This window comes from Eriocheir sinensis, unplaced genomic scaffold (genome assembly GCF_024679095.1).
Source record: "Eriocheir sinensis breed Jianghai 21 unplaced genomic scaffold, ASM2467909v1 Scaffold449, whole genome shotgun sequence".
Taxonomy (NCBI): domain Eukaryota; kingdom Metazoa; phylum Arthropoda; class Malacostraca; order Decapoda; family Varunidae; genus Eriocheir; species Eriocheir sinensis.
Window position 1 is genome coordinate 208,911 of NW_026111775.1, and position 26,003 is coordinate 234,913.

At 44.5% G+C, this 26,003-nt stretch overlaps 2 protein-coding genes across 5 annotated transcripts; both read right to left on the bottom strand.

Moving 5' to 3' along the window:
- Positions 1 to 6,913: 6,913 nt before the first annotated feature.
- Positions 6,914 to 12,878, bottom strand: LOC126992340 (uncharacterized). 2 transcript variants are annotated; one of them, XM_050851030.1, is made up of 7 exons: positions 12,504 to 12,878; positions 10,005 to 10,170; positions 9,300 to 9,541; positions 8,862 to 9,046; positions 7,800 to 8,470; positions 7,534 to 7,699; positions 6,914 to 7,135 (listed from the first exon to the last, which is right to left on the bottom strand). In XM_050851030.1, exons 1-7 carry the CDS (start codon positions 12,763 to 12,765, stop codon positions 6,974 to 6,976), a joined length of 1,854 nt encoding a protein of 617 aa, XP_050706987.1. In that variant the 5' UTR covers positions 12,766 to 12,878; the 3' UTR covers positions 6,914 to 6,973. The 2 variants fall into 2 exon arrangements, with proteins under 2 accessions (XP_050706987.1, XP_050706986.1); XM_050851029.1 differs by having other exon boundaries at positions 6,914 to 7,138.
- Positions 12,879 to 20,863: 7,985 nt separating this feature from the next.
- LOC126992347 (mediator of RNA polymerase II transcription subunit 8-like) lies at positions 20,864 to 23,566 on the bottom strand. 3 transcript variants are annotated; one of them, XM_050851055.1, is made up of 5 exons: positions 23,503 to 23,566; positions 22,498 to 22,656; positions 22,022 to 22,276; positions 21,512 to 21,737; positions 20,864 to 21,138 (listed from the first exon to the last, which is right to left on the bottom strand). In XM_050851055.1, the coding sequence occupies exons 1-5, from the start codon at positions 23,506 to 23,508 to the stop codon at positions 21,059 to 21,061; spliced, it is 726 nt and encodes a 241-aa protein (XP_050707012.1). In that variant the 5' UTR covers positions 23,509 to 23,566; the 3' UTR covers positions 20,864 to 21,058. The 3 variants fall into 3 exon arrangements, with proteins under 3 accessions (XP_050707012.1, XP_050707010.1, XP_050707011.1); XM_050851053.1 differs by having other exon boundaries at positions 22,498 to 22,674; positions 23,503 to 23,537; XM_050851054.1 differs by having other exon boundaries at positions 22,031 to 22,276; positions 22,498 to 22,674; positions 23,503 to 23,523.
- Between the last annotated feature and the right edge of the window lie 2,437 nt (positions 23,567 to 26,003).

The window sequence follows — 26,003 nt, forward strand, 5'->3', positions numbered from 1 at the left end:
AGGTGGGTTGACGGGTTGAAGTGTGTGTGGGAAAAGAGAACTGGATCGTACGTGAATTGGGTCGGCCTTTATTGACTGTCATGGTGGGAAATTAAAGGGAGCAAGGAGGAGGAGGATGATAGTGCGGTGGTGGCAGGTTGATACGCAGTGGTTGTATACAGTAAACGAGGGGAGAAACTGAGACCGTTTTCATGAGTCATTGGCGGTAAAAGAGAAAAAAGGAGGATGGAGAAGGTTTATGAATACTTAGAGAGAGAGAGAGAGAGAGAGAGAGAGAGAGAGAGAGAGAGAGAGAGAGAGAGAGAGAGAGAGAGAGAGAGGAATCGGAAAATCATCTACCAATGTTCATATCCTTCTACTGTGACATTATTGCGGACAGTGGCTGTAGCTGGTGTATACTTGGTGATAATAGTCCGTAGTAATGATTGGCAGGTAAGGTGACGCAGGTGAGGGGCTGGTCCTATATCAGAGTGAGGTGCTTGGCGTCCTCCACCTTCCCTAGCCAATTCACGCTGTCCCTTCTCCTTCTTCTCCTCCCATTCTCCTTTCCTTCCTCTCTTTCCTAGATAAGATATGGTAGTAGTAGTGGTAGTAGTAGTAGTAGTAGTAGTATTTTTTTTTACAGCAAAGGAGTCAGTTCAAGGGCAAAAAAAAAGGAAACGATAATTAAAAAAAAAAAAAAAAAGCCTGCTACTCACTGCTCCTAAAAAGAGTTAGAGGAGTGGCCGAAAGATAGGTCAATTTCAGGAGGAGAGTAGTAGTAGTAGTAGTAGTAGTAGTAGTAGTAGTAGCAGTAGTAGTAGTAGTAGTCAATTCTTGGGTTGCCACTCGGTTATTTTGGTTGTCTATATCATAACACCAGTTCTACGTATGATTCCAACCTGCCTAAGTCCATTTCTCATTCGTGATCCTCATTTTAATAAAAGTTTGTGTATATCTAAGCTAGTTTATCAATTACGAAACCTTCTGAATGTTTACTTAGGTGGTGGTGGTTGTGGTGGTGATGGCAGTGTGGTGGTGGTGGTTGTGATGGCAGTGTGGTGGGTGATGGTGGTGGTGGTGGTGGAGATGGTCGTCACGATAGGTGAGTAAGGTTAGGTAAGGCTGAGGGCGGGGAAAGCTAACAGACTCGCAACAGGACAAGCTTCCTTTCTCCCCCTTAAGACATTGGCACACAGAGAAGCAGCCACGTGTGTGTGTGTGTGTGTGTGTGTGTGTGTGTGTGTGTGTGCCCAAAGACTTAACACATGGCTGAGTTTCTTAATAATGGAATCTGAGGTGCGTGCGTGTGTGCGTGTGCTCTCTCACTCTCTTCAGGTGATGGAGATTGAAGCCGGAGATGAAGATTTGGATGCTGGGAGGTGTTAGTGTGTTAGTTATCACTTGGGTCATAATTTCTCTTCTCTCACTTCCCTTTCATTCCTTTTACTTTCTATTTCATTAACATTTCGTCTTTTTTCATCATTAGCATATTCAGCATCATCGTAATCTTCTTGTTCTCGTTATTACCTGGGCCAAAATTTATCTTATGTTACTTCATTTTCATTCCTTTTACTTAATTTTTTCCTTTGATTTTCTCTTTTTTAATTAACATTTCGTCTTGTTATCATTCGTATCTTCAGCATCATCGTATTCTTGTTCTTCTTTTTCCTGTTCTTGTTTTTTTCTTGGTCTTCTTTCTCCATTTTTCTTCTTCTTTCTCCTGTTTTTGTTCCCGCTCTTCCTTTTCTTGTTCTTCTTGGTCTTCTGGGTATTGCTTTTCTTATCCTCCTGTTCTTGTTCTCGTTCTTGTTCTTGTTAATCTCCACCCTCTCCGCTTTCTTCGTCTTGTACACTGTCTCTGCCTTCCCCCTTTCGCATACCAGGGCAGTAGTTCACCCAAGGAGTCCGCTAGGTTGATAGACTGCTTGGGTTCATCTCCCGCGGCCTTTCTTTCTCATCCCGCGCTCTGTCAGATGTGGCGCGGCTTGACCCTCGACTTAATGACTGTCTTGCTCTTTCTTTCTAGCCTTCTTTGTTGCTTGTCACACGATTGGAAGGGTTTCTATTCATCAGGGAGGATCTAGTATGGTTTAGTGTTTGTTTTGATGCTCTTATGGTTGGATAACACGAAGTGGTTCTGATGGATCTCTTCTCTTTAGCTTCCGGCATCACTAACTTCCCTCTCTGGAGCTCGTAACTTTCGACTTTACTATTGTTGGAAGATCGCAGATTCAGAAACAAAACTATCAGTGATTATTTTTGTTGCTCCTACGGTTAGGAAACATTGATAAAGGGTTCTTGTGATTTCCTTTTCACTCTCCTTTTGTACATTACTAACTTATTAACCGACCCATCCATCCTTCCCTTTCTTTTGAGCTCTAACCCTCGACTTCGCTATTTTTAAGTGTTCGCAGGTTCAGAAACAAATCATTATCAGTCTTTTCCTTTCCATCGAGCTCCAACCTTCGACTTGTAACTAGCTTTGGAAGGCTGCACGCTCAGGAACAAATCATAAGCAGTCTTTTCCTTTCCCTCGAGATCCAACCCTCGACTTGTAACTAGTTTTGGAAGGCTGCACGCTCAGGAACAAATCATAAGCAGTCTTTTCCTTTCCCTCGAGCTCCAACCTTCGACTTGTAACTAGTTTTGGAAGGCTGCACGCTCAGGAACAAATCATTAGCAGTCTTTTCCTTTCCATCGAGCTCCAACCCTCGACTTGTAACTAGTTTTGGAAGGCTGCACGCTCAGAAACACATCATAAGCAGTCTTTTCTTCTCCCTTAAGGTCCAACCGTCGACTTAACTAGTTTGAAAGGTCGCTCAGAAACAAATCTTTAGCTGTCTTTTCTTCTCCCTTGAGGTCCAACCGTCGACTTGACTAGTTTGAAAGGTCGCAGAATCAGAAGAAAAATCACTGGCGGCGTTCTCGTGGCAGACTTTTTTGCTGGAGAAAGGACGCCGGGCACTCCTGTATTCACGGCCAGTCAATCAGTCATCTGTCTCGCGTTCCCTCATCACGCTATCACCGCTCCTTCCCTCCCTTCCTCCCCCCCATCCCATCCCTCCCACCTGCTATCCATCACCCATACATCCAGACCAGAGAGCCGTCCGCCAGCCATCTGCCGCCCTACATGAATGGGCTCAGCATCTGGAGGTGAAGCAAAGTGTTGTGGGTCGTTCACTTCTCTTCTCATTCATTGGTAGTGGAAGCGGTTTAACGTCTCACCAGTGGCCTATACGTCAAGGTTACAGACGCCTCCAGGTGTTATAGTAGGCTACATACATGACTTGGATGACTAACAGTGACTTACAACTTTAGACTGTCGGTAGGAAAGAACTTATGGACCAATGTGTGTGTGTGTGTGTGTGTGTGCAATGAGCTCCCTCTCTGACGCCTCTCCACCCTCAACAAGTTTAAAGTATGTGTGTTCGTTTGTGGTACATGAGAGATAGAGGGATGGCCTAACCAGCCCCCTAAAACACTGAAGAAGAAGAGATAGAGGGAATGATAGACAGATAGACAGGTAGGCGGCGTCTCCTCTATGGACAGCTTAATGATGATGATTATAGTGGTGGCGGTGTTGGGATAGAAAGTAGTGGTTAGAGCCTCGCCGCCACCTGCCATCACGAGGACTACCAGAGCACCCAATAAAGGTTTCACCGTTTTGTTTTGCTGCGCTCGTTCACTTTCTTACCGCGCGCCGCCTCCTCCCATTTCGAGCATAAAACACCCACATTTCGTAAGACCTTCCTCGGGGCTGTGGGGATATCCTGGGGTAGTTTAATGACCCTGGTGGTAGTTTGACTCTTCTTCTGTAATGTGGACGTGATAAAACACTATTAGAACCTGATTAATCTCTTTTATGGCCTTTGGAAATGGTTGATGCGATAGCCAATAGTGTCTAATAGCAACCCAGCATCTTTCAGTTCCTCCACACCTTCAGATAACCCACGTGTTCCTAGGCTACAGCTTCCGGGCGGATCTTAATTCACTAGATATTAGACAGAATGGTTAGATTAGGCTGTCGATCTTTCAATTCGTCTATCTGTCTGTTTGTCTGTCTGGTTGGTGTGTTTAGGTACGTCCCTATAAAAAGAACTATAGAAGAAAGAGAGAGAGAGAGAGAGAGAGAGAGAGAGAGAAGTCTTGTTTGCCAGTATACATTTCTTGAGACTTGTTCTTTAATGCTTGAAAATACGTCTGTCTGTCTATCTAGCTGGCGTGTGTGTGTGTGTGTGTGTGTGTGTGTGTGTGTGTGTGTGTAAGTCCCCCATCGAGCAGGTAAACACGCTAACTACATCTACTGTTACTACTTTCTCCCTCACGCTCACTCTCACTCTCCCTGTCGGTAACTATCTAACACTACCTCTGCACATAAGCATTACCTGTCACCTTAAAGTCTTCTACCACTTAATGATGACTGATGGCTTTCTTTTCCTCATTTCTTAACGCTGAATTTTTTTTCCCTCTTTGTTTTTTGTTTTTTCATTTTTCTTCCTCTTGTTTTCCTCTCCTTTCCCTTCCCTCAATCTTTAATTTTTATTTTTGACTTTTTTCCTCTTCTTTCTGTGTGTGTGTGTGGATATCTCAGTTAAGGAAAAAGAAATTAAACATCCCGCAGCGTAGAAAACACTCGCTGGCTGCCCGCTTTCTGTTGACATTCTTGGCCTACCAGTGAGAGGTTCTGCTCAACGGGATCGAATCTATGGCAAGCAGGTGATGGATTTTCTTTTCTGTGCCTTTATTTCCTACCTTCCACCTCCCTTATCCTTTCTCCTCACCTTCCATCTACATCTATACAAATATCTTCTTCCTTCTTTGTATTTAATCTCTCTTCTTTGTCCTTTTCCTTTTCCTTCATTCAGCCTTCTCAGCTCATTCTCATTATTATACTGTTCATTCTCCCATTTTCCTATGTAATTCTCTCCCTTTCCTTCCCTTCTATTCTATCTTCTTTCTCTGTCCCTTCCCTTTTCCCCTATTCGTCCTTCTCAGCCCATTCTCTTTCTTCTTCTGTTCGATCGCCCATTTTTCTATGCATTCCTCTCCTCTTCCTTCCCTTCTATTCCATCTTCTTGCTTAGTCTCCTTCCTTTTCCTTCACTCAATCTTCTCAGCCCATTCTCTTTCTTCTACTGTTCGTGTTCCCATTTTCTTATACATTTCCCTCCCCTTCCTTCCACTCCCCTACCCCACCCCCTTCCATCCCTCAGAAATCCCATCCACGGTCTGATTATTAAACTGGATCAAGAGAAGATTCGGAAGAGCACTCGGTTGGTCAGTTTTCCTCACTGCTTTAGGAGCGAGCGGACGTAAAAAGGTGAAAGTTTAGCTAGGGGTGTTACAGAATTAAGAAAGTTACCCTCGAGAAGTCAGAGATGTGTATGTGTGTATGTGTTTGTGTGTGCATGAGAGACAGAGGGATAGATAGATAGATAGATAGAGAGAACAAAGAGAGAGTGGGAAGGGGAGGAAAGGAGAAGAGAGGGATAGATAGATAGATAGATAGGAGAGAGATAGTGGGAAAGGGGTGTATGTGTGTATGTGTTTGTGTGTGCATGAGAGATAGAGGGATAGATAGATAGATAGAAAGAACAAAGAGAGAGTGGGAAAGGGAGGAAGGGAGAAGAGAGGGATAGATAGATAGATAGATAGGTAGATACATAGATAGATTGATAGATAGAAGATAAATAGTGGAAAATGGGAGGGAAGAAGAGGTATTAGAATTATGAATGTCTATATATTTTTTTTTTCCTGGTCCTTAGCTGATCGTGGTTATAATTAGGTCGAAGTTTTTCTCTTATTTTTTATCATGTTCATTTATTTAATTTGCTCTAACGTTTGAATGCATCTTAATATTTTTCTCAATTATTTACGTTTATTTCTTCTTGTTCTTTTTGTTCTAGTTCCTTTTCTTTTGGTTCTTGTTCTCGTTCTCGATCTCATTCTCTCGAGTATCCTTCAATAACAACAACAACAGCAACAAAATAGGTCCTAGATACGAGAAGGACCCCTCCCTCCCCTCCCTTTCCTCTCCCCTCCCTCCTTCCCTTCTTCTCTGTCCCCCTCCTCCCTTACCTTATCCTCCCTCTCTCTCCCTCCCGCCCTCCCTTCCATCGCCGCTGACGTGACGAAGCATAAGGTGGGAGAGAAAGTGGTGTGTGTGTGTGTGTGTGTGTGTGTGTGTGTGTGTGTGTGTGTGTGTGTGTGCGTCGAAAACTCATCGGCCGCCGGCAATTAGACACATGTTAGAGAGAGAGAGAGAGAGAGAAGAGAAGAGAAGAGAAGAGAAGAGAAGAATAGAAAATAGAAAAGGACTATGGTCAGACAAGTAATAAAAATTGAAGTAATGAAATCAAGAATGAGCAGAAAGAAGAGGAAGAAAGAGGGAGGCCGAGGAAGAGGTGGATGGATAGCGTAAAGGAATTCAAGAGAAACGAAAACACCAATGCTCACAGATTAGTTGTTGTTGTTGCTGCTACTGCTGACGTTGCTGTAATTGCTTTTAAACTCGCCTTCCCTAGGGATTGTCAGCGTTTGGGAGAACTCTCACGTTGTTAATCTGGCCAGTGGTGGGAGGCGTCGCTGTCATGTAATCTGATGTATTGCAGCGGACAGTGGGGCATCAAAGCGTAATACTGGCACTCTATACACCCTAACGAGAAGACAAACCCGTATACAGCCATGCAGCCTCATCCCTCCCCGCCCCACTTCCCTCTCCGCCTTCCTCTTTCATTATCTCCATTATTATAAGAGACGAAGTAGGCAGAGAGGGTTGAGAGCAGACACCTTATCGTATACAGTTTTATCTCCCTCCCACACCTACTCTCTTAAGGGATATACCGAAGAAGGTTAAAAAGAAACACCTACACCACAATCAGCTTACGCTTTATCAAATTTCCTGACTTTCAAGCACGTGGATGTAGCGATTAACGGGAAAGGAGAGGGTATTTTTTATATTTGTCTGTTTGCGTGTGTATGAGAAGTGGAGATTAACGGAATTTAAGGTGGAAAGGTTTGTGGGTGTCCTCGGGGCGGCAGAATGGCAGCAGCTCGGCGAGGAAGGTGGCGAAGGCGAGGGCGAGGCCGAATCCGAGTAGGTAGAAGATGCCCTGCAGGTGACCCAGGCCCAAGATTACCCGGGCCGCCCCTTCCTGCTACATTTATTGGTATTAGTGTTGGTATTGGTATTAGTGTTGGTATTGGTATTAGTGTTGGTATTGGTATTAGTGTTGGTATTGGTATTAGTGTTGGTACTGGTGTTAGTGTTGGTATTAATATTAGTATTTGTGTTAGTATTGGTATTGGTATTAGTATTGGTATTAGTATTAGTATTTGTATCAGTATTAGTATTCGTATTGGTATTAGTATTGCCATTAGTATTAGTATTAGAATTAGTGTTTGTATTAGTATTAGTATTCGTATTGGTATTAGTATTGTTATTAGTATTAGTATTAGAATTAGTATTAGTATTTGTGTTAGTATTAGTACTAGTATTGGTATTTGTATTAGCATTAGTATTAGTACCAGTGGACACCGGGCTTCTTCTTACCTGTTGGGACAGAAGCAGCTGGGTGTCCAATGTGGGCGTGGCGGGTTCCGGCAAGCGTGCAGTCATCCCCGCCTCCACCAGCTGGTCAAGCCACGTGGTCACTAGTCCGGACTCCACAAGGCGGCCCTGCAAATCGTCCACCAGACTTCGGAACGGCGCGCCCCTCCTGCCGGGAACGAGGTATTAGTATTAGTGTTCGTATTAGTATTAGTGTTCGTATTAGTATTAGTGTTTGTATTAGTATTAGTATCCCCCCCTACACACACCTGAAGCCCCAGCCATAGCCGCCGTAGTTGAAGAGCTCCTCCCTCGCCGTGTGGAGTGGGGAGGCGCCCTTGTACCGCGCGGCCACCACCGAGCGGATGTAATACTTCCAGGTGATGAAGGCGTGGCGGCCTCGAATCACCCGTGCCAGCTGCTCGTCGAGGTCCACCACCTGCAGGCGTGTGTGGGAGAGAGATGGAAGTGCGCGGTGGGTGTTAGTGGGCGTGGGGAGCATTGGGTTAGGAGTGTTAAGTCTATGGGAATAGGATCGAAAATGAATAAGAGCATGAATGAGATATAAACAATAGTAATAGTAATAGTAGTAATAGTAGGAGGAGGAAGAGTAGGAGTAGGAGTAGAAGAAGTAGGAGGAGGAGGAGTTCATCGTAAATGTATGTGAGAACGTAACAACTTTCCTCTTTCTCTCACTCACCATCAGGGACTTGAAGACGGTCCTGACGGTGGGGTTCTCGTTGATCTTGAGCCACTCCCAGCCGCTGCCGTACGTGGGCTCGTAACCCCACGTCCAACGCTCACGGCGATTGGCTTTCAGCAGGTCGGCGAGGCTCTCCAACGTTGGCGACTGTCCGGGCACGGTGAGGTGGGCGATGAGGGAGGAGCGGTACACGATGGTCAGCAGCATGCAGTACACCCACCACCACCCCACCACCATCTGCAACACCCCAAAAAACACTGCATTACACTACACTACTCTACACTACACTATACCCTTTTTCAACTCGTCTTCTATATTCATTTACTCCCCTGGGCTTTCAAATCGCTTATAATCAACATGAACTTTTTACCCATGTTCCAAAAGTCCGTATTTTTAAACGCATCGGACTCCCATTACCTATACGACCCTTTTTCCATGACCACAGAGAAGATTAACCGGGTTGTCTTGGATGCCTTTCCCTTTCAAGATGCAGAAGTCGGGTAAAACTATCACCAGGATCACAAAGCAGTCCATGGATATCCCAGACACTTTAACGAGAGTCTTTCAGGTGTCGGTACGTTTAATAAGATTACGGGATTTGGTATTTGTGTGAACGAAGTCTCCTTACCTGACCGGTCATATTGGAGGGGAGCTTGATGGGCGGGTCTTCAAGCAGGATGCCCCAAGTGGTCATCATGGCTCTGCTCAGCTCCAGCCCCTCGCAGCCCGCAGCCCACGCCCACACCCGCTGCAGCCCCCATAGCACGACGCCCGAAGCCACCGCCGACACCAACGTCACCACCCACACCTCGACTGCATATGGGTGAGTATATATATGTGTTAAGGATCGTTCTTCATCTCCTGTGCACTTGTTTGTTGCTTTGTATCTCTCTATCTCTCTTTCTATGTCTCTTTCTATAGTTTGTCTCTCTATATTTCTGTTTCTCTCTGCCTATCTCTATCTCTTTCTATCTGTCTGTATCTCTCTCGTTAGGCTGGTTCTCTCTCTCTACCTCTTCATATCTATCTATCTGTCTGTCTCTCACACAGACTTACGCACACGCACCAGAGAACGGCCGGATAAGTGCAGACGCCTGGGAGAGCGGCCGCGGCTTCGAAGTCACCATCACCAGGGGCTCCGAGGCGTAGATACCGGAGTAGTGGACGATGGAGAGGCGCGTCGGCATGTAGGAGAGCATCATGGAAAAGTCTGCCTTCTGGTGCTGCAGCGTCCCCACCACACCCGTCCAGTTCCCGCTTGAAGTCGATGTCCCCCACTGGTTATCCCAAGGCGCTCGCATCTCGTAACTGTGACATCAAGATCAAGACGAGGAGAAGGAAGAAGAGGAGGAGGAGACTAGTATGCAGAGGTGAGCTAATATGGGAGCGTGGGTAGTGGTGTTGGTGATCGTGTTGGGTACTGTTGTGGTATTAGTAGTTTGAAGTATATCTTTAACGACATTTGTTTGTCTTCTCTCGCTCCAAAAATGATGCAAAAGGAAGAAAAGTCGCTTCACTCACGAAAATATCCCATCTATTGTTTTTATGCCATTAGTTTGTCTTCTCTCGGTCCTAAAAATAATGAAGACAAAGAAAAAACTCGCCTCACTCACTAAAAGGCAAAGAAAAGCAAGATCTCGCTCCCAACTATTGTCTTTATGCCACTAGTTAAATATATTGTCTTCTCTCGGTCCTAAAAATAATGCAAGACAAAGAAAAAACTCGCCTCACTCACTAAAAGGCAAGGAAAAGCAAGATCTCGCTCACTCACGTAAAATTCAGTCGCTTGGAGATCTCCTTGAGCATTCGGTAGTCGAGTGAGTCCCGCGGGGTGACCACTGCGCCGCCCTCCGGTGTGTGGCGCTTGTAGTCGATGAAGGGGAACCACTCCATGGACACGATGCGCAGACGGTGGCCCTGCAGACTTCGAAGGGGCCCTGAGAAGCATTTGTCTTATTCGGTAAATGAGACAAGACCTAGAGGAGTTTACATCAGCTCTATTTACTTTTACAGAGGCAACGCTGAGTGGGGTCTTTTTTTTGCATTGCCCTTGAGCTGCTTCCTTTATCGTAAAAAAAAGGTAAACAGGATTATCAATATATTTGTTATAGATTTGCCTCAATACTAACCTTACCAACCTAACGAGAGAGTGTTTATGTCATAGGCAAGTGGCCATGCTTTAGAAGAAACAATCATATTATATACAAACTCACGGGGCCTGAAACCTCATCAACGGTACGGTAGAATATAAATAAGAACAAGAACAAAGCAAGAAAAAGAAATAGCCGAAGGAAAAGATCAAGTGGTGGGGAGGCGAAGCGATCAAATATGAAGGAAGGCGAAGACGAGGCGAGAAAATTAAGTATTAAGAGAGCGACGTGTTAATGGTGAAAGGCTCAGCGGCTAGCTATCCAGTGGTGGCCGAATAGTGTAGTAGTAGTAGTAGTAGTAGTAGTAGTAGTAGTAGTAGTAGAAGAGATGGGACTAGTAGGAAGAGGAGGAGAATGAGAATGAGAAGGAGGATGACAAGGAGGACGAGGACGAGGACGAGGAGAAGGAGGATGAGAAAGAGGAGGAAGAGGAGGAGAGAGAGGATGAGGATAGGAAAAGTAGTAATAGTAGTGATAGTAGAAGTAGAAGTAGTACATAGATCTACGAAACTAAAAGGTTGAATATACATTAGAATACCCCGAATAGTTACAAATAACGACATAAAAAAAAGAAGTATTGTTCTGCATAAACGGCAAATCACCTCAGAATACTACCTTAGCTAACTCCTTATTCCATTCCCATACCTTGCATTATATACTTAGGTAACATCACGGAGGAAATAGACAATCCATCACCCTAGACAGCACTGATATAGGACATTGTTAGTATGCATGACACGGCCCCTGGACTCGATAACTTCAGGGCTATTCTGCCCTCAAAAGGCAGAACGCATTAACTCCAAAATTTTGGTTTTGAGAAAATTGATAATAAAGATTTGATTAGTCATTGCTCTTTTGCTAATTCCATCTGCACACTGTAATTTGTTCGACATATAAATTGATCTTTGTAGTGTTGTTTTATGGCATTAAATTTCACTGAATGTGTAATAAATAGTCAGTTTCACTGTTCAAGTCCGACTAACTTTGACATAGTATGGACATAATGCGTTATGCTCTGAAAACCTTGGACTTAATGCGTTCTGCTTTGAAAACCTTACCTATTGGTATTATCATATAATCAAGCAAAGTGCATTTCTTCCATATTTATTTAATGAAATTCAATACATAGCTTTCAAGGCAAAGTGCATCAAGTCCACAACAATATGTAGTTAATGCGTTTTGCTGTGTAAGAATGGTTATGATGCGTTATGCCTTCAAACAATGTAGAAACCAGTGGAGTTGATGCATTTTGCTAGTTTGTAACTTCGTTTGGGGGCATGAGAGGCGTATCTACCTATTCTGGATATGATTGGCCTCTTTCCGCAGATTCCATTGATATGAAAATCTCAAAAATGGCATTTTTGGAGTTAATGCGTTCTGCCTTTTGAGGGCAGTATTAGTCAAGGGTTAGGGGACGTCAGCGCGTGTGTAGGAGAACGGGGGAACGGGTACTCAATTATATTTCACCCGTTTCATGTTTACCTTTGTTTCCCTTTCTTTCTTTAAGCTCAAAATCCTTATTCCTTCTACTTTTAAACATGTGTTCGTCTCCTGGTCAAATTGTTACTTTTTTTGGTCTATGTTAAGAGGGAGGAGGAAGAGGAGGAGGAAAAGGGAAAAAGGTAGAGTTCGGGGTTTATGGTATAGCCTCGCATGGCCTCGGTGCTCATCTCCGTCGCATTGGCCCTTGAGCTTGTAGTGGAGGGTGAGAAAAATAGAGAATGAGACATTGAATTGGTAACGCTGACACTGGAAAGAGGAGATGGAACTAAGAGGAGGAGGAGGAGGAGAATGAGAAAGAAGATGGAAAAGTTGAGGAAAAAGACGTAGATTTGATAACACTGGCATCTATGTTTTTGACCGCCTGACAAAAGAGGAGAAGAAGAAGGAGCGGAAGGAAGACGAGGAGGAGGAGGAGAATGAGGAAGAAGATGGAAAAGTTGAGGAAAAAGACGTAGACTAGATAACACTAGCATCTATGTTTTTGACCGCCTGACGAAAGAGGAGAAGAAGAAGCGGAAGGAGAACGAGGAGGAGAAGAAGAAAAAGGAAAGATACAGAAAAAAACACCTGGAAATGACAAAACTGGCACCCATCTTTGCACCCTCGCTTACACTTACCAGGAAAGAAGGAAGTGGAGAGCTGATCAGTTTGCGACGGTTTCCATGTATACAGAAGACGAAGAGACGCTCCACCGGCGGCGCAGTAGATGCAACGCGTGTATACCTTGACGCCACGTTCCGCTCCTGTTCGTGTACCCTTCGTAGTAGCGAGGCCTGGAGGGTCGGCGAGGTGTGTAGGCGATGCGTGGCGAGGGACGAGGTAGAGGATGAAGTGCGTGTTCTTGAAGGCTTGGTGGAGCAGCGCCGATTCTTGTCCCATCGTCTCCTTGCCTCCTTCTGCCTTTCCCGGTACCTCGTTCTCCTGTTCCTCTTCTTCTTCCTCGCCCACAAGCACTACGTATGTTTTCTCCCATTCGTAAAGCCTCGCCTCCTCTAGAAATCTGTAAGAAGGGAAGGAGAGGAGAATGGAAGGAAAGAAAGGGAATGAGGAAGGGAGATAAGAAGAAAAGAAGGAAGGTGGAGAGAAAGAAAGGAAAGAAGGGAAGATAGGAAGGAAAGGAAGTTAGGAAGGACGAAAATACACGAGGGAAGGAGGGAAATAAAGAAAACGGGAAGAAAGGAAAAAAGATAGGAAGGCGGGAAAGGAAAGAAAACAGGGAAGGAAGGAAGAAAGGAAATGCGAAAAGTAAGATAATCGGAATGAAGAAAAAAGAAAGGAAAGAGAATACAAGGAAAAGAAACAAAATACAAAGGAAGCAAGGCAATAAAGGAAGGAAGAGAGCCCAGTCATTGATCGCCACATAACAAGAAAGCCCCGACACGCCGCTGGACATTACGGTGCATTACATAGCATAACTGATGTACCATAAATGTCTTGAGGGCCACCAGACACTCATAAACACTCCCTTTGCCGTGTGTCAGCGGTGCTCGTCTCGTATTCATCTATGCCGCGAGGATGTTTATAGTATGTGTGTATGTGTGTGTGTGTGTATGTGTATGTGTGTGTGTGTGATTAATACTCGTTTGTCTTCAACCGTCTTCGCGGGGATGCTCTCCTTTTCACCCTCCTTGTTGTGACAGGTTGATTGGTTGGTCGATGGGTGAATAGTTCAGATTATAGCCCGTGAAAGACGTGAGGTAGAGAATAGTTATAAGCTCAGATGAAGAGAGGGAAGACGGAGTAGAAAGCAAGTTAGGTACAGGAAGGGTAAGGGATAGACAGACCCAGACAGACAGACAGGCAAACTAGACAGACGGTAATATACTCAAGATCATCAGAATCAGCTATTATTAATTAATTTCAGACTCAGTTATTTTCGTTAGCTACAGGAAGGCCGCCAAGGGAAAGACAGACCCAGACAGACAGACAGGCAAACTAGACAGACAGGGGAACAGACTCAAGATCATCAGAATCAGCTATTATTAATCCATTCCAAACTCAGATATTTCGTTAGCTACAGGAAAACCGCCAAAGGAAAGACAGACAGACAGGCAAGCTAGACAGACAGGGTAACATACTCAAGATCATCAGAATCAGCTATTATTAATCCATTCCAAACTCAGGTATTTCGTTAGCTACAGGAAAGCCGCCAAGGGAAAGACAGACACAGGTAGACAGGCAAGCTAACAGACAGGGTAACAGACACTAAGATCAACAGAATCATCACCCATTACTAAACCACTGCAGACTCGCATATTCCTCAACGTTTTTTCACTTTTTTCTGTCTGTTGTAAGTGTTCTTCATATTATACTTTAGCGATTCAACTCCAGCGTCCATTCCATTAATATTCACTTAACCATTTGTAGTTCCATCTCACTTCAGTATACACTTCACCCCACGTCTGGTCATGGCTACGAACAGATACACGCACTCACTGAAATACCTCCTCCTTGCCGCTGCCCGCTCCCTGCGCCACCAACAGCCTGCAAGCGTCCCGCACGTCCCCCCGCACCACGCCCCTCAGCAGACCGTGACGCCCCTGCCACTTCTCCGCCACGTCAACTACGGTGCGCGGCAGAACGGGGGTCGCGCCGCTGTCCAGACCCCTGCAGAAGAAGCCTTATCAAACTATCACCTGGCGCATATAACTACCCATGGAAATACTAACACGAGAACTTCTACGAAAGCCTTATCAATTGTGGGTGTGTAGGCCTCGAAATGTTTAAGAATATGGATTAGTATAACAGAGAATATTACGTTGTTTGTATGAGACCATCTTGGGGCATACACTAAGCTGCGCGTGACCTTGGTGCTCATCTCCGTCTCACTGGGCCTCGAACCTATGCATTACCTACCTGAGGATGCTTTGTATGACCGTCTGCCCGTAGCCCACGACAGCCAGGTGACAGTCGCTGAGGACCTCCTTCGTGATGGCCCGCACAAGACCCGCCACTCCCACAGCCGCCGCACCGTCCCCTTGCGCCGCAAATACGGGCACCACCACCACCATAACCTGCGGACACACACGATCATTAGACTAATACTAACACGACTCATCAGACATAAGAAACAGATCAAGATGTCTCTCCGAAGATCTAATTCAGTTTTATCTTCAACTGGATGCTCTCCGTGGAGTGTAAAGATACTATATTCACATCCACCTTGTAATGTGTATAAGTAATTAGGGAAGACGAGGCTGGTGAAGAAAATAAATGGGGACTTTTACTTATGTTCTTTGTCTTTCTTTCGCGGAGTGCATGTAGAAGACGGCCATTAACATATACGTATTTTAATGGCCTCGGCGCAGGAGTAGCGTCAATAGTCTGATGATGCAACGCCAAGGATTTATGGATAAGAGAAGAGGTACGGCTTCACAAGGATTCTAGGCGAGGAGGAGGAGGATTAGGATGTAATTTTTTTCTCCCTCAATTTTTTTACTTTTCTTTTTCATTTGTATCTCGTACCTTACCTTACCTTACCTTTCCTTTCCTTTCCCACCTCTCCTCCCTTCCCCTCACCTCCTCTCCCTTAATTTCCTTTTTTTTCTCTCCTCTAAAGCACCTTGTCAGCTCTGGTTCACTCAATATTCATGCTATTAAAGGAGGGAGGGAGCGGGAGAGAGGGGGGGCAACCTTTATGTATGTGGCCTAGGTATGTCTCTTAACTAACTCTTCAAACCTACTCCACCTTCAGACACCGGAGCAGCCAGACCGTTGCCACCATCGCTGAAGAGGCCGCCGGAGACACTGCCCTCGCTGCCTGCCCCCCGCGGCCCTTTATACCCGCCTGACGTCATATGAGTGTTGATTAACCTACTCACTCACTCACTCATTCACTCCTCCTTTTCCTCTTTCTCGTGTTAATTTTGTCTTGATACTGTTGTTATTGTCATTATTTTCACTTGTTTTATCATGCTCAGACTTATTCACTCACTCACCCACACACTCACTCATTCACTCCTCCTTTTCCTCTTTCTCGTGTTAATTTTGTCTTGATACTGTTGTTATTGTCATTATTTTCATTTGTTTTGTCACTCTCACACTTACTCACGCACTCGCTTACTCACACACTCACTCATTCACGCCTTCTCTTCCTCCTTCTCTTCGTTGCCTATTGTTTTCGTTGATATTGTTGTTAGTATCATTATTTTCACTATTATTTCTTCATTATCACACTCGTTCACTCATCCACCCCTTCATCTCTTCCTCGTCTCCTTTTCCTTTCCTATTTTGTTGATTATGTTATATACTTATCATTATTTATACCGTCATTTCATTATCATCATCATCCTGTTATTAATGAGAGGACACAGGTGTTCTTCTCATTAATATAGGTAAGTTAAACCATTGATTATGTTGATTATACTTTTCCTTACGGCTGCATAAGAGTTAACGTAATGCAGCGAGGAATATGCAATGTTTATGATATACCGAAAGTGTTGATCAGGCCATTCCAATCCGTGTGTGTGTGTGTGTGTGTGTGTGTGTGTATGTAAGAGGAAGATTGAAGCACATACTCACCACATGCTCCTCCTTCTTTTCGGCCAAACCCATAACGTGTGGGATTGGAAACTAACGGCGTGGAATTATTAGCTGAGACTCAACAGCCTTCCGCGAATACCTCAAGAAACACTTCCTCCTTCTTCCGTTAATGGCTTCAGGAAACACGTCACGCATCTTTCCTTAATGGCCGAGTCCACTTAGACCAGAAGACAGGAACAGTGGCCAAAGGAAGAAGGACTTTTATTCATTATCGTCTGGCACGTGAATTAACTATATAGCCAATGATTAATACGTCCTAGTAGTCTGCTTTTCTATCTCTTTGTGTAGGTTCATTGCGCTGGGTATCTCAAGGGCCCCACTAGCTCAGTATTTTCTAACACCTCTGAGCCCTAGTACATCCATTTGAAAAGGTTGTATCTCTTTAGGTTGGGTCCCAAAATTGTTTAATCCTCGTGGCTGTTCCTTTGCAAACCCAAAAGCGAGTGTTGAAAAGGCCAGATCTGCATGACTGCCTAAGAAAAATAGCGAACAATAGAATACAAGATACGTTTTTTTACCATATCTCTCTACACAGGGTCGCATAATTGTTTAATCCTCGTGGTTGTTCCTTTCAAAACCCAGATGCGAGTGTTGAAAAGGCCAGATCTGCATGACTGCCTAAGAAAAATAACGAACAATAGAATACAAGATACGTTTTTTTACTATATCTCTCTACACAGGGTCGCAAAATTGTTTAATCCTCGTGGTTGTTCCTTTCAAAACCCAGATGCGAGTGTTGAAAAGGCCAGATCTGCATGACTGTCTAAGGAAAATAGCATACAAGAGAATACAAGACAGGTTTTTCTTACCATATCTCTCTACACAGGGTCCCAAAATTGTTTAATCCTCGTGGTTGTTCCTTTCAAAACCCAGATGCGAGTGTTGAAAAGGCCAGATCTGCATGACTGTCTAAAAAAAATAGCGAACATTAGAATACAAGATACGTTTTTTACTATACCTATGTACAGCGGGTCCCCAAATCACTTCTCTTTTTCTCTCTTTCTTTCGCGGAGTGCATGCAGATGGCCATTAACATATACGTGTTTTAATGGCCTCGGTGCAGGAGTAGCGTCAATATTCTGATGATGCAACGCCAAGGATTTATGGCTAAGACTAGAGGCGAAGGAGAAAATTACTGCTGCGCTGCTCTGCCATAAATACTGCAGACGTGAAAGTGTATTGCGTATCTGTATCGTACCACTTGGCTGGCTCCTCTCTCCTCCTACTCTTCCTCTTTCTCTTTCTCCTCCTCGTTTTCTTCTTTTTCTTTATTTTCTCAGTATTTTTCATTTTGGTTTTCTCTTAATTCCTCTGTCTCCTCCTCCTCCTCCTCTTGGTTTTCTTCCCTTTCTCTCTTCTTAATATTTTTCATTTGTTTTTTCTCTTAATTCCTCTTTCTCCTCCTCCTCGTATTCTTCTTTTTCTCTTTTCTCAATATTCTTCATTTGGGTTTTCTCTTAAGTCCTCCTCCTCCTCCTTCTCTTGGTTTTCTTCCCTTTCTCTCTTGTTAATATTTTTCTTTTGGGCTTTCTCTTCCTCTTTCTCCTTCTCATTTTGTTCTTTCGTCCTTCTCAACATTTTTCATTTGAACTTTCTCTTCCTCTTTCTCCTCATTTTGTTCTTTCGTTCTCAACATTTTTCATTCGGGTTTTCTCTTCCTCTTCCTGGTTTTCTTCTTTCTCTCTTCTTAACATTCTTCATTTGTTTTCATGTTAATTCTCTCTCTCTTGGCGTCCGTGTATCTCTTTAAAACACACGCCTAACGTAGTACTGGATAGCGGGACCGCATTAGATACATAAATAAGAAAAAAAGAAAATGTGGTTCGTATAATCAATGTTTCTACTTATACGAGTGATAAAAAAAGATACCGGGTTTGTTTTTAAGGGACAGAAAGAGTTATACATGGATAGATAGATAGATAGAGATAGATAGATTCGTTCAGCCTCCATCAAGGTGTGCTAATTATTTATCTGGACAATTAGTGATGCACGTGACCTTCCAGCAGGTGACCCGAGGCGCCAAGTCATTCATTAGTAGGTAGTAGTAGTAATAGTAGTAGTAGTAGTAGTAGTAGTAGTAGTAGTAGTAGTAGTAGTGGTAGTAGCAGCAGAAGTAGCCTTTTGCAGCGTCATTCCCCCCACACTAGTATCCTTAACTTCGCCGACGTAAATCCATCTTCCCCTTTATCCAAATTAGAAGCAACTCCCTCCTGGTAAATGGCCTTAAATATGCGAGCAGGGAGTTTGTCAGCGCCTCCAGGCAGTCAATAGGGCGGCGTGTATTCAGGCACGGCTACACGCGAGAAGGGGAATGGGAGACGGAAGGATCTGAGCTGATGTGTTGTCTCCTTAACATGTATTTCGTTTGGTGTAAGAAAGGGCACTGTGCATATGAACTTCAAGAGTGGGAGTGATTCATAGCCTGTCCAACCCCATAAGGGAAAATAAGGATGTTAAACGAGGAGGAAAGAGAAAGAAAAAAGGGCACTGTGCATATGATTGTCAAGAAAGGGAGAGACTCATAGCCTGTCCAACCCCATAAGAGAAAATAAGAATGTTCAATGAGGAGGAAGAAGAAAAGAAACAGGAAGAAAGGGCACTATGAAGGAGCTAAATGGGAGTCTTTAGGTCACTTTGGTCTTTGAATGAAGCAAAATATAAAACTGGAGGAACGATAGTCCATTTTAATTTAACTCCACTGGGCCATGGCTGACCTAACCTGAAACTCTGAAGCCCGTGATAGTTTAGTTTAATGACAGGGTAGTCGTCTGTGTGGTATGAACTTTGCTTGGTGTATGTGAATAATGTGTGTGTGCTTCAAGGGGGATGTGCATAATGTGTGTGTGCTTCAAGGGACATCAACAAGGCAGAGAGAGCTGAGGCCAACCACTAATAGGAATAATGAGACTTGCTATGCTTCTCACCAAAGACGTATCCTGGGGTAGCATCAGTTCCAAATGATAACATGCAAAGTGCCATATAGGGAAAGAGAAATTGCCACCGGTCACTTAAAGCTTCCACAGTGATGAGCGAGCATGACAAAACAGAACCCCCGCGGCCTCTACCGTATTCATGACATAAGTGACACCATGATTATCTCCCTTTGCCATGAATGTGGGAGTGTGTACTGCGGCACCTCGATCAATGGGGGGAGGGCGCTGAGACTCTGATAGTTACCGGTGCCATTGATCTCAGGGAAGGGCGGGGAAGTAGCAAATTGGATGGAAAAGTGGCAGATGCAGTTCAGTGTTAGGAAGTGTAGTATTCTCAGGATAGGGTGGAGGAAAGACTATTAGGCAGGAAAGTAGCAAATTGGATGGAAAAGTGGCAGATGTAGTTCAGTGTTAGGAAGTGTAGTATTCTCAGGATAGGGTGGAGGAAGGACTATTAGGCAGGAAAGTAGCATATTGGGTGGAAAAGTGGCAGATGTAGTTCAGTGTTAGGAAGTGTAGTATTCTCAGGATAGGGTGGAGGAAAGACTATTAGGCAGGGAAGTAGCATATTGGGTGGAAAAGTGGCAGATGTAGTTCAGCGTCAGGAAGTGTAGTATTCTCAGGATAGGGTGGAGGAAGGACTATTAGGCAGGAAAGTAGCATATTGGGTGGAAAAGTGGTGGATGGAGTTCAGTGTCAGGAAGTGTAGTATTTTGCTTGTAGTCAGGAATAACCCCTCACATAGTTACTCTTTAAATGACACTCCCATAAGCATGTCTAGATGTGAGAGCGATCCAAGAGGCTTAGTGAACTGTGGTCTTCTTATGTTCAAGTGTTGGAAAGGCTTAGAGCTGCGTATAGGGCGTGATAACAAACTCATATGCACAACTTTAATTAAAGCTGAAAACCTTAATGTGATGGGTTTATTGAGGATGTACTGATGCACTATGATCAATGCAGTGTCGAGGCTCACTAATGGTTGCCAACATTGATCTCAGGTCGTAAACATCAATGGTCTTAAAACTTTAATTGAGCCAGCCAGTTTGGGCTCAGGAATCATCCTCACAAAGTGGTTACAAAACTCTTATTGTAGCCCTGTGATAGCGAGTGGCTTCCCCGTCTAAGGCTTATTCAACCCCCTATTTGAAGTGGTGAGACAGTAACCAGTCAACTAATGTCACCCACTACCAAGTCACTAACACGAATGATTGGTTAATTAGGTGTGCGGTCATGGCGTCACAAAGTCATGAGCCGTCCTTTGTAATCTTTCACTGTATAGAACTGGCAAAGGGAGATGGGATGCACTAAAACCATGAACTGTTGCCCTATGCCACACTGACCAACCATGTGCTCAGCCCCTTTATTAAGCTCAGTGCATGGTGGTTTTATTCTAGAAACTAACTATACCACAGCTTTTGGTAATCTGGTTTGTTACACCCCTTGACAATCAGTTCTAGCTTAGACAATATATGAAACGAAGGCTGAGAAAAATCCCAAACGTGTAGGTTATTTTTTGCATATAATATTAAAGTCGTTGCTACAATACATATCCAGATCTTTACTATGGGAATAATTCTCTCTCTCTCTCTCTCTCTCTCTGACAACCATTTATAAATCAAGTAAGCATCTGCCAGCCAGGCCAGTAGTATGATGCCAGTGTGGTGGTGGAAGGAAGTGGGCCAGCACAGAGGCATTGTTCACCTGCCGTAGGGGTGGATGGCAGAGGCCGCCTTGATGTTGGTCTTGACAGCACTCGGGGCCTTGCTTGTTGTGGTGACTGAAACACACAAAGGTCCATCATAAGTTAGAGCATCAGGATGGGACGACATAAACATCTAGTGAGCTATAACACCAATGGTTGTATACTATGTACCTAAAAACCATGGTCCCCTTTTTGCCACAGTTCAACCATTTTTGTATAGATATTTTGTTTTTACAGTAACAGAAGCATCTTAAGGGCAACTCCAACTCAAATAAACAATCAATATGGACCTGTGTTAACGTTTGATGCTGCCAATAATACCTGGACCTCTCTCAGAAGCAATATCAAGGGTTAAATATGAGAAATCAGCTAAGATCATGGCATAAAGTAAAAAACATATAAAACAAAGCTCGGGTAACTGAAATCCCAGCACCAGAAGGGTTCTTACTTTGTGGTGGAGGCTGCTGAATGGTGGGCGAGGGACCCGGAGGCTGCGCCCGCATCTTGAAGCCCTTGCCGGTGCCTAGGGCTGCCACCAGGGCCTGCGTCTCATTGAGGGAGCATGTCTGGGGCTGGCTGGTGCGTGCGGCTGTCTCCGTCTCCCATTCCTCTCTTGCAGTGTTGACCAAGTCCATCACGTGCTTCACTACCTTGTTGTGGATGTTGATTTGTTTCTGGGGGACAAAAGTTTAGGGTCAAGTTTGATGAAATAAGAAACTCTAGAATAGCTAAGACTTACTGTCTCAATTAGCCATGCTTTTAAGAGTTAGGAGCAAAAACAGATCATGCAACCACTAACTAGCAACTATTTTTTGAGATAGGCAAAGAGATCATAGTAGAGCACAAAATATGAGTCATTATAATGGAAACAAGTTTAGAAAGCCATACAGAAACAAAACTTCATTCCTCTCTCTACTTTCTACCATAGCATAGTGGTCAGCATGTCTCGTTGTTTTACCTTACCCACCTGCGCTGTGTCACTGTTGATCTGCGTCATCTTGGTCTCCAGGGCTTGGTGCTTCTGTTCCACGTCCGGCTCAGGCTTGGTTCTCAGCATGTTGGGGACAAAGTCGTGGCTGAAGGATGGGACGCGGCCCTCGGTGGCCACCAACAGTTTTTCATCCGACTCAGCATTGAGTTGGAGGGGAAGTGTGAGATAGTTACGTAAGATTGGCGTCTTCTCATTCTTAAGCAGCTTCATGAGGGTGTAAATCTGTTAGAGGAAAGGTTAGACACTATTAGTTTCATAAATTAGCAAAATTCACTAAGTCTCTGGTTGTATCATTGAATTAGGTTACTTTATTTGTTGAAAGTCAATTACTTTACTTTAGGGCTGCAAAGGGTGGACGAGTTTCCGGAAAAATAGAAACTTTTCGGGAGTTTTCAGGGCCCCTTCCTGCAAATCAATATCCCCCCCAAATAATTAATTGTTACCTGTGCTGAGATTACAGAGAAAGAGTTGAGATAGGAGGGCCAGTCTCCCTGCTCCCCCTCCCGCTCTGTCTTGACCATCAACTCCTGCAGCGACCCCTTGATGTCCACCACCCGCTGGAGGATCGCATCCAGCGTGGCGTCCATCAACCGCTCCTCCCTCTGAGATGGATGGAAGAGCTGCATGTTAGGCGGGGAACAGTTTTACTCATCTGCTCACTGCGTCCGCTAGTTTATAGGTACAAGGCAGAAATGAATCTAATATAAATAGAACCGTAGCCAAAACAGCTATTTATTATTTTACATATAAGGGAAAAAGAGATGGTAGCTGGTTGAGTGTGTGGTAAAGTTACAGAAAGCACCTATTTTTGCTCTGGTATAAGATCTAGTTTTTTTCCACAAAGTTTTGGCATGTTTTTTTTTAATCAATCAGATACCATGGGCCATTACTATTGATCCCCCTTTCCTTTTTTCCATACCTCAAAAACTACTGCCGGTTTGCATTTGCGACGGAAATGAGGTACAAAAATCATGCAATTCACTACATCTATCACCAGAAAAACATGAACCACGCAAGAAAATCGTTGGTTGGGCGAAACTGTAAATTGTCTCTTTATTTCTACACTTTTTGTTGCCCTTGAGCCGTCTCCTTTGTTGTAAAAAAAAAAAAAAAAAAAAAAAAAAAAAAAAAAAAAATGGCTGTCCGTGGAGGTAGCTAACCTAACACAAGGGCAAAACTTCAGAATTACACCCAATTGCCGATAATGCAGCAGGGCACCCCCCAACCCACACCTCTCTTACACCCACCACATTACATAATATTCGTGCTATGTTTGTGCATTTTAATTGGTAGTTAGGTGATTGCAATTACTGAAGAGAGAAAACATCCCCCGCCCACCCCGTTAGCCTGCTTCACGGGGGAACATAACTTATCCTCATACACTTTATCTATACTCCCATGGACCACTCGGGAAGGTTACTGTGCTGGGGAAACGGTCAGCATATTACCTGCATGGCTGTTGGGGCTGTGGGTCGTGTGCTGGCGGAAAGAAATGACCGTCCTTCTTCTTCTTCTTCTTCGTGGGTGTTTTATGGGGCTCCTGCCCACCTCGGGTGCTTGTTTACGTCTGTCCGGCGCGGCGAGAGTGAGGGAGGCGGCGCGGCGCGGCGAGAGTGGTCGAGCGGCGAGGTGATCATGGCGTAGAATGTAGAAGACCCGTCACAACTCATTCATTACAGGGGCGTACCCAGCTGTAAAAGTGTTTGTGTGTGTGTGTGTGTATGAGGGGGGTGTTTTTCCACTAAATGTGGGCCTATGTAGTCACTTGAAGAGGGCCGTGGGGCAAAGCGAAGCGAGCCCAATTAGCTTGGCTTCGGGTTTTTTGAAAAAAAAAAAAAAAAAGAAAAAAAAAAAAAAATTTGGGGCAAATTTTCACGCTGTCAAGACGAAAAACTGAGACTTTTCGTCCCATTTTTTCGTTTTGACTTTCCCAAAAAGTGGACCTTTTAGCAGATGGGCCTGGGGGTCGTTCGACCCCCCCCCCGGGGACGGCCCTGCATTCTTATACTGTTGTTACGTGAACAGCGGCTCAAGGGCCCATGCGATGGAGATGAGCGCCGAGGCCACGCGCAGCAACAGCGTATACCGCCTGCAGTGTATTGATATATTAAATGTCCTCTCTCTCTCTCTCTCTCTCTCTCTCTCTCTCGACGAATCAGTTTTCTGTATTACGTTACACTCGCTAACATGAATATCACCCAGGCAACGATGCGTCTCTAATGAACTAACGCTGGAATAACAAGCGTATGGGAGGCATGGAGCTGGCAGTGCGTGTACGTGTGTGTGACAGTGTGTCCTTTCACCTGGGTCCACGGGCGGGTCCAGAAAATCAATTTGGGGGCCCGATGGTAAAATTTCATAAGTTAGCGACAGCCTCAAAACAGTAAGGCCAATGGATAGTGATGGCGGTTCTTTGCTTAAAATCCGCAGCTCCCGAGCAATCAACGTATATGTGACAAACTATTTTTTTCTTGTATATATATATATATATATATATATATATATATGCCCTGGCCCTGCAGGAGAGTGAAAAATTACATCAGACACTGAAAATTTTTAAATCTTGCCTGCGCATCCCATACACCTCCGCATAGTAAAGCCCAAGGAACCTATAGAGGAGGAATTTTTTAAAGTTTGGAGGACAACGTCCAGAGCTATCTAGCGGCGGCCGGCTTCGCTCCCCAGCTCTCTAGTTTTTTAGGGGTATCTTAAATATATTTTATGTTTTCTCAATTCATGGATATCTCAAATATTTTAGTTATCCTAATATTTTTTGGGGGGGCCCGGGCCATCTGGCTCCCCACCCCTGTATCCGCGCCTGCATATGCCTACAGCCGACGACACATTCCGTATTATAGTTGCAGCACATTATAAGTGAGTCAGTTCTGTACCCACTATCCGCATACACTCGAGATTTTCTGGGGGGGGCGGAGATTTTTTTGGGGGCCCGGGCCCCCTGGGCCCGCCCCCCCTGTATCCGCCCCTGCCTAGGTCTTATCACGTGCTGGACCCGTGATTGCCAGCCAGTATACCCTCCCAGACAGAGCTTTTGTGTGTGAGATAGATAGATAGATAGAGATAGATAGAGAGATAGATAGAGAGGTAGATAGTTGGAGATATATATAGAGAGAGATCAGATGGAAGTAACACAAATCTTGGTAAGTTGAAGTATGAGAAAGGGAGAACAGAGAGGAGTAGGAATGAAAATTAGTTGTGGCGAATTCCTGAAATTAGAGACAAATACCTGTTTAATTACGGGAGTTATCAAGCTCTCATTACGGGAAGGCAATATTGGGAAGTCCTAGCCGACCTCGTCCTCGCCCGCTTTGTCCTCGTCCTCCTTCTGCTGTTGGTGTCACGGCTACGTACGTATTAGTAACATTAACGTGCATTATGGTAATCACTTCATTCGGTCTGGGGACTTGTAACTAGGTTCCTCGGACGACGTGAGAGAAAGCTTCCCCCCCCCCCCTCTCTCTCTCTCTCTCTCTCTCTCTCCTACACCCACACAAAAACATAATATTGTTGACGACAGCGCGCTTTTCATTACACCCTCGGGGGCAGTTTACGCTGTGTGTGTGTATGTGTGTGTGTGTGTGTGTGTGTGTGTGTGTGTGTGTGTGTGTGTGAAGGGTTCATAGATACCATTAGTGCTCTTGTTTTATTTGTGGGTATTTGTTTCATTCAAGCGTCAAGCAAGTGGAGTGTTCAGATTTGAGAGCTAAGGTCATGCTGTCAGTTTCGTGAGGCAATGCGTGGATTTTGTTCTCATGGTGACCAGTTGCTCCGTGTTTGTGCTACGACTGACCACACCCCACCCAAGACCTCTTACCCCTCCCCCCTTCCCCCCTTCAACCTTTTAAAAACGAACAAGATAAGGGAAAGTAGAGAGCGTGTAATCATTTCCCTTTCAATAATACTTCTTGGGTTTGAAGGTCATGCCGTGTGG